Source organism: Cynara cardunculus (assembly GCF_001531365.2).
Source record: "Cynara cardunculus var. scolymus isolate 2C chromosome LG 15, CcrdV1, whole genome shotgun sequence".
Classification (NCBI taxonomy): domain Eukaryota; kingdom Viridiplantae; phylum Streptophyta; class Magnoliopsida; order Asterales; family Asteraceae; genus Cynara; species Cynara cardunculus.
Genome location: NC_037542.1, coordinates 12,470,485 through 12,479,457, shown reverse-complemented (window position 1 = coordinate 12,479,457; position 8,973 = coordinate 12,470,485). Strand labels below are relative to the sequence as shown.

The window sequence follows — 8,973 nt, the reverse complement described above, 5'->3', positions numbered from 1 at the left end:
TTTGAGCATGTAACCAAGCCGAACTGACAGTGTACTTAACAAAGCACCATCGACTATGAGAATCCAGTTTGGCCCTTGACCCTGAAACTTCTTTGACCTCTGTGCACCCAACATCTCATTGGTATTCGGTTTCATCTTTATGTGCTACTAACGGGTTCTATGGTTTTGGTTTTGCATCAAAGCTTAGGTGGATCTAACTATTGAGGTTTGTTCGTGGATCTTTTAACTTAATCTGTTCGTTAGCATTGTAATTACGCAAAAAAGTAATGAACTTTGCTATTTTGGTCTCCATTATCTAATTACCATGCCACCACTTATACGAAGTTCAGGAAAATGTCCAATTGACATCATATTCTAAGGCTCCATCAAATGTAGTCCAATTTTACTTGGAAGTCTAAACAGGCAACATGTATGTTTCTTAAAGAGTCTTGATTGTTTATTTGAATTTAGATGGCATAGTATCTAAAACGTTCTTGACAATATTTTTTTATTTTGATTTTGCTCTTTTCGCAGTTTTCTGACCTGGTTAGGTTCCTTTTTCTTCTGTATGTGTCATGATTTGGTCATAATTTTGTGGTAGTACTTTTTATATGCATGGTGTGTATTAAGCTCTGTGAACATGATGTATGGTTCTTTCACCATGGAAGTCTCAACAGTAAGAGCTTGTTGAGCCACTCACAGTGCTCCAATGGTGTTGTAGGCTGGTGAAGTAAAATAAAAATTAGAATGTCTCAATGGTTCATTGAGCTCAAATCCAGACAGAAAATAAGAGCATACAGATGTTTGTAAAATGAGTTGCTTCCACTTTTTGTTCAAGTCTTGCACAAGAATTTGCCGTCGATAGCTTCCATACTGCAGATTAAAACAACCATCTCTTATGGGCCATTTACTAAACACTTACCTGGTAAATGTTGATCGAGTAACTTTCCTCACCTGATACACATGGCAAGGGCCGAAAATTTTACCCGCTAAGAGCGATGATAAGGATAGAGAGTTTTGTCCGGTAAGTGATGGTGATGATTCTTACCCGGGTAAGCGTTTACCGGGTAAATTGTTGCATAGGATACCGTTTTAATATACTACAATCTTATCTGGTAAAATATATTATAGTGTCGTCTCCTCCCGGTAAGCGTTTACCGGGTAAGTATTTGGGTAAATGGCCCCTTACTACTTCTATTTCATGCATGATATCAATCATTTATTAGAACTCTTGGCATAGTTTGTAAAAATCAAATGTTTATATTTATGGAATTGAAAATTGACTGTTTTAACTGTATAAAAGTACCAAATTACAATTTGTAGATAAACATAGAAAAACCCCTGTACATTTAAACAATATGCATTAATAACTTAAGTAGCACCGTTGTCCGGTCCTCTCTCCAACCTTGTCTCGATGGGTGTAGAGTGATATCTTGAGGCTTTTTTCTACAAAAGATGATTCAATTCATCAGAAAAGAAAGAAATACAACAGACGATTGTGATCCACAAACTGTTTCGGGTTGACTTGCAAAATAACCACACAAACTCAATATTTTGGGCCAGACTAATATTTTAAAATTGTAATTCACACACGCTGCATCGCGCGGGTACACCACTAGTAACTAGATGAAAGAAATCGGTGTAGCTAAAAAATCACCTGAGCTTAACGGTAAAATTTAACATTATCGTTTATTTATCAGGTAAGATTTTAATCCATCAAAACGACATCGTTTGTAACAATATACCTGGGTAAGTGCTAATCGTGGTAAAAATTGTCGTCTTCACTTACCGGGTAAGACTCTTAGAGGCTGTTTACCAATGTTCCATCAATTTATGTATGGATAAATTTGTATGCCTAGATAAAAATTTGTTATTGTTTACTTTTTTAACTGAATCAATCGTCTAAATGACAATAATGACCGATCTGCCCCTCAAACATGTTCGAACTTTAGAGCAGTTCAATCAAACTCAAACCAAAAATCTATCAATCTATCAAACTATTTGAACATTAAAATATAACAATCAAACATTTGAACATCAAATTATCAAAACATAATAATCAAACCATTTAAACATAAAAAAAAGCTACTGCTACAAGAATCGAATCAAAATCAAAATCAAAACAAAAGGTTGTTATTCATCAAACCAGGAAAACTATTATTCTTCAAACCAAAACCTAAAAATACCAAAATAATCCACATAAACACAACAGTAGCTTGGAATCGATTCCTAATACTTGTTATATTTGCTTACGATTCTTTGATCGAAGGTTGTTCTTGTCATCAACAGTGCAATGGGGGAGGAAAAATGGATACCTCTGGAGATAAAAACAGATGGTCGTCGGAGATAGCCGATGATGCAAAGTCGACGATCGCCTGAGAGATGCCAAGAAGAAGAAATCGCTGGCCGCCATAAAGGAAGAAGAAATCGCCGGTCGCCAGAAAGGAAGAAGAGGCGTGTTCATGGAAGGAGGCGTGTCTCGAAGAGACGTGTTCATGAAAACTTAGGGGGATCGTGTTTTTTTTTTCCGGTTGAATGAACCCATATCCATCCGTGCGAATAAGCTCCAAGTAAACGCCCTATTTTGAATATGCAAATAAGCCGGAAGCCCAATTAAGCCCATTAAATTATAAGTATACAACCTCTTAGTCCTTGCTTTCGTAAGATTGTTGGTTCTTGTCATATTTATTCGTTAAGCTAATGTGATTTGGCGTCTTAACAATTGAATCAGGTTTCTTATGAGTGTAAATATAATATAAAATTATATACATTTTTTTCTTTTTCATTATGTACCAAATTTTCCAAATTCAGAAAATCATCTTTCGACCTCTTATTAAGACTAGAAGGGTACTCGTGCAATGTATCGAAACACATCTTGATTTTAGTATTTCGTTTTATTCCCTTTCTATGTCGACATATTACGGTTTTATGTGATTTTGGGAAAATGATAATGTTTTTATTTTTGAATAAAATATAAATTTAAAATTATTATAAAAATATTAAGAAAATATATCGATAAATCTTTCTAAAAGTTCTTGTGTTTGGTGTAATTTTCTTAATTCAATTTTTTTAATTATAATTTAATTTATGTTTAATAATATAATTTTTATAAAGATAATAATTAAGTATTCTGATAGAATTCAATAATCATCTTAATTATATTTTAGATTTGTTATATTTAAAATGAGATGTTTATCATGTATTTGATTATGTTTATCTGCAGTTAGTTACAAGAATTCAAAGATAAAGCTTTAATAAGTTATACTTAAACACAATCTACTTATAGTAATTAATATGCATCAATAAACAATATTTCATGCATAAAAAATAATTTTTAAAAGTTTTTGTCAAATGCTTTATGATATAGTATAGATATCTGAAAGGTCGAAAAAACTGGATTAATACCAGAAAGAATTATATAAGTGGAAAGAGAGTTGATTGTTATCCTTCTCAGCAAATTCAAGTATACAATCGCAAAACCTCCTAAACACCATTTCTTCTGCTATCTAACCGTCTCTTATTTCCCTATCACCATTTCATTTCTTTCTATTTTCTCTGAATCACATCAATCCAATTGCTGCCAACATGAACATAATATGCACACTAAAATGGGGGTCCTTTAAATAGTAGAGCCAAAATGAGCCACATTTTACTAATCACGAGCCGCCTTGTTCTTCCGACCGCTGACCGGCCTCGGCAATCCATCGAAGATTGGAGTTGTTGTAGATAGCGCTTGAAGATCTGCGGTGAAGTTCAGAATGGAAATTGGCCAAAATAACGATGAAGAAGGACTACTGGTGTTGTTATTGTTACTGTTGTTGTTATGAGTCTCTGAGTGTTGAAAGCTCGGTGCACTTGAAGACTTCCTCACGCCATTGAAAGCCTGGACGATTGACGAATCTCTAGAACCTACCGGAAACATGTTGGAGGAACCTGCTTCGGATTCAATGGTTGTTCGGTTAGCGGTTTTTTGCCGCAACGCTAAGCCTTTTCCGGCGGATGTGGATAACACGATCCTACTACTGCTGGTGGTGGTGTTGTTGTTGTCGTGTTTAAGCAGCATTTCCAGGGTGTGATTATTGAGGTCGACCTCTGATTTACGTCGTCTTACCAACTTCTCGATGCTTTTATCGATGCCAGCTCCTTTCCCGTTTGCAACGGGAACATTATCCATTGCATGGGTCTTGGAAAATCCATTAGCCTCGCTTTTTGATTTCCGGTGAAGACCAAGGGGTAGGGTGGAGGTTCGGGTCATTTCAAAACCTTCATCAACACCATTCCAATCATTTGGCTTAAGACCATAATAGTCTCGTAAAGAATTGATGGACGATGAGATGTTCCGATGGGGTGAAGATGATAGTTTCAGCGATTCAATTGGATTAAATGAATCAGAATATCTACGATTGGGGCGTGTCATCTCCGGGCTTGTTTGTCTGCAAGAATATCACCACGATAAGCAATCTATATAGGCACACAACACATCGATGCACAGAGTGTAAAAAAGTTCTATAATTCTTTTAGTTTTCCAAACATTAGACAAGGACAAATCTAGTTACCCATATGATTGATTCGGGTATATTACGAACAATAAAGATGTTAATGAAAGATCTGCATACCGAGATTAAGATAAGTGAACATTAACATCATACATCTTCAACTTTTATAGTTTCTGATACATCATTATTTCCTACTATTCACCATGAATCTCCTTAAACATATGTTAACATAAAGCAATAACCCAGTTCTATCTTTTGATTACTGTCCTGCATCAAACAGCATATAGTATAGTACATTAAGTTCGAAATCATCACGTACATGTGCAGTACGTATGTGTGTGTAAGCCTGTGTGTAGTTGTACATACATGTATATTGTACACAAATAAAACACACGGATAAAGGCACTCTGTCGCGATTCCATTAAATATGTACTCCCTCCCAAAAAATGCAAATTTTGAATTAACGCGTACAGTTTAATGGGAGTATTTAAGTAACAATCAAATAGCGAAATGGCCCTTGACAAGACAAAACTATATAAAACTTGAGAACAAAAATCAATTTCACCAATATTGTGTTCTCAACGAGCAGATAGGTAAATTTGGATTGGAATCTTACTAGAAAAGGAAATGTCAGCAATTATGGGACAACACAAGATAGAAAGTATTGCATTTTTTGGGATGGATATAGTACCTCATCACAGATGTGACATGTAAACTGGAACTAACACGTAGCAACAGTACAATTAAGCAATTGCATTCAGTTCCATAATTAACAGTGGCGGACTCGGGAATTTTTTTGATCGGTTGCAGCAACGGTTCACGAAGCATCGGTTTGGACAGGGGGGAAGTCAACGCAGTTGTTCTGAGAAAAGTCAATTGTGTTGATTTGAGGAATAAAATACACTTTCTCCAAATGGAATCGACCTTGGCTTTGAAATAAAAATATTGCCTTGAAAATGAGATAAAAAAAACTTTTAATATGAATTGTAGTTAAGGTTGTGAGGTCGATCATTGTTGTTGCATCTTTATTGTTATGTTTTTAGTAATAACATGTGTAGATCCCATGGGCACTGGGAGGCGAAATTTAAAAGATCAAACATGATATATTTGCTGGATGTAAGAACCTAACCTACAACCTAATCCCCACGATTTAATCTAAGCACCTAAACCCTCTCACCCATGTTTGATATCTGTTGTAAATTTGACACCAAAATATTTTAGAGCACCCTTCAAAATCAAGTGAGGGCACCTTTCGGACGCCTAAACTTTTTTCTCTTACAATAAACAAGTGACCGGGTGCAAGAGAGCCCGCTCGGCTCTTAAGAGCATCTCCAACAGATTCTCGAAAATGGAGAAAACAGATATTTTGGGGATTTTGGGCATGTTTTTTGCTCCAACAGATTCTCCAAAATGGAGAAAGTAGGAGAGGAAGTGTAAAAGTTTCCAAATTTGGAGAAAAATGATTACAATGAGAGTTTTAATATATTTTCACCAATAGAAAACTTTGAAAATAAATATTTAGAGAGATAAATAATATTTTATTAGACGAATATAATATTTTAATAATATAATCAATGTTGTGATCTCCAAAATGGAGAATCTACTGGAGTTGATGTGTTTTTGTTTTAGAGATTTTGAAGTTTCATTCTCATTTTGGAGAATCTGTTCCTGTCCATAATTGAAAGTTTCTTAACTCTGGGAGTATGAAGTAATAAAACCATACACAAAGTTTATGAGATTGTGAGAAAAGTAAGTAGTCAGGGGGATGCTGTCAGGAAGACGTAGATGGTTGAGAAAAAAATCAGGGGTGCAAGGAGCGTAGGCTTTGATATCATCTAACTGGGTAAAACAGTCCTGCCTTGGGCTCAATTCTATTCCGGTATATATAGGAGGCTTCCACAATACAAACTCTAAGACCTAGAAATGATAGGAGTAGGCAACTATATATACATCAGATATTTACATATTAACCTACTATCATTCAAGAATAGTCAAAAAGGAAGCGAAAATATAACTACCCTTGAGCATGATATCCATTTAACATTATGGCAGAAGGCGGATGTCTTACCCTTGAGTATGATACCCGTTTGACATTATGGGAGATGGTGGATGCCTCCCTGGTAATGGTATCTTAAGCGACTTACAGGCAAACATTTGCAAATCCGTTGTTAGGCCATTCATCTTCTTGATGTCAGCCACCTATGACAGAAAGTGCAATTACATACAAAAGAAATGATAAACATGATATGTTCCTCCCTGACCTCAGATAAAGAAGTAAAGGCTTAGGAAGAAGGGAAATATAAGTGACCATCAACACAACTCAAGAAGACAAAGAACACTGCTACTGTGCTACAAGTACACAAACCAAGCCAAACACATGCTATTAACCATAGGTACAATCCTGCCCCAAAATAACTATTTCAAGTATGTCGGTCCATAGTATGGCAGACTTTGGCTTTGGAAGATCAAATGGGTTGTTTTAGTGGTAAAATTGAAACAGGCATATGAATTTTGTACTAGACATTTGACTTGTAAGGTAAACACAAATTGTAGCCATTTTCACTTTTCAGACCACAGGGAACAGATTTAACTAAACAAACTTAACAATTGGCCTATGCATACAAGTATTCGAAGCAATATCCACAAAGTACATATGCTCATATATATTAGACTCCAGAACTATGAATTAATCCTTACCCAAATTTCCTACAAACAATTCTAATTCAATATTCTTAACATTGATAGTGAATAACAGAATGTATCGTATTCCTATAAAATCATAAATTCCTGCAAATTAATGAACAAACTATCAAACAATAACGAAAACGGAAAACAAACAGATGAAAAGTAAGCATCATGATTTACTTTAATCCTACAGCAACGAATTACGAAACTACCTCGACACCATATCTGATTGCGACTCCAGCGAGCGTATCGAATTTTGAAACGGTATGTTCAATACAGCCAAAACCACTACCACCGACACTTGACCCACCGCCACAAGATGAAGAATGTCGCACCGTCACCGGAGGAGAAACATCCGAATACAACTTCGATTGTGGAGTTGATTCCATTGATAAAACCCGATCTACTTAACGCTTATCATACAAATCTCCATATTTCCCCCTTCTTCATATACACATCCCCAAATCAACACCATCCACCCCCAAAACTTCCATCAAAACCTTAAATCAGAATCTTCCACACAACTCGACCAACCACAATGGTTAGCCAATCTCAATGAATCAAAAACAAATTCATAAACCGAACAAAAAGAAACAAAAACTTCCCTAGATCTGACTGATCAATCGTCGATCCCGGAATCTGTAGATTGCAAAATGTGCCCTAAAAAGAGAGAGAAGAGTGACGCCGACGATGGTTGTACTGCTGCTGCTTTGCCATAGATGAAGGCAATTTGTATGGTGATGGTCAAAAGGAGGTCCAAAAGTCAGCTGCATAAGGTACCACCATTAAAGCACACCGTACAACCTTCAACAAAACCATAACCAGTTTCGACCTGTAAATATTGAATATTACGGTTTTAGTTTGTTTTACTAATAAATATTTCCATGTGATAACTTAATACAAAATGAATATTACGTATCAAAAATATACATTTTACCCCGTAAAAACAAGAAAATGATCAAGAGTCTTATCCGGTAAATGAAGGCGACGATTCTTACCACAGTAAGTGTTTATCAGATAAATTGTTGCATACGATACCATTTTGATGGACTAAAATCTTACCCGGTAAGTCAACGATAATGTTTAATTTTACCGGATAACACTTACATGGTAAATATTTGGTAAACGGCCCCTAAATATTAATGTAAACAAAAATAATTTCGAAGTTAAACTTAATTTTGAATATTTAACCGTCAATATTATGAATTTAAAGTTAAAGAGAGAGGAATTTATTACGTTGTTTAAATTACAGAATTCTTATTTTTTAAATAGAACAAAATAAAAAAACCGAATCGTCACTTGTTGATTCATACAACTAATTTACGTTTTATGTAACTGAAAAAGCACCGCATCAGCTTTAATATGAGACCGTTACTCATTTTTGGTTTCAAATGTAGCTCGTATCTAAGTTTGTGTAAACTCCCGCCAGTCAAGTTATAACATAGTATAGACTAGAAGAGTACTCGTGCAATGCAGCGAGACACATCTCGATTTTAATGTTCTATTTTATTAGTTGTCTCTGTCGATGTTATAATAGCATTTTATGTGTTTTTAAGAAAGCAATAATGATTTTATTTCTAAATAAAATATAAATTTGAAAATATCATAAAATTTGAAAAAAAATATGTATCAATGTTAATATCAAAATCAACTATTTAAAAGTTCTCAATTTTTATGTAATTTTTTTATATTTAAATTTAATAACGAAATAATTTATTTTTGGTTTAATAATATAACATTTTATAAAGATAATAATTAAGTATTCTGTTAGAACTCAATGATTATCCTAATTATATTTTAGATTTTTTATATT

At 34.6% G+C, this 8,973-nt stretch overlaps 1 protein-coding gene across 1 annotated transcript; it reads right to left on the bottom strand.

Moving 5' to 3' along the window:
- Positions 1-3,387: 3,387 nt before the first annotated feature.
- LOC112527870 lies at positions 3,388-7,841 on the bottom strand. Its single transcript, XM_025138714.1, has 3 exons — positions 7,373-7,841; positions 6,544-6,674; positions 3,388-4,412 (listed from the first exon to the last, which is right to left on the bottom strand). Exons 1-3 carry the CDS (start codon positions 7,547-7,549, stop codon positions 3,632-3,634), a joined length of 1,089 nt encoding a protein of 362 aa, XP_024994482.1. The 5' UTR covers positions 7,550-7,841; the 3' UTR covers positions 3,388-3,631.
- Positions 7,842-8,973: the final 1,132 nt, after the last annotated feature.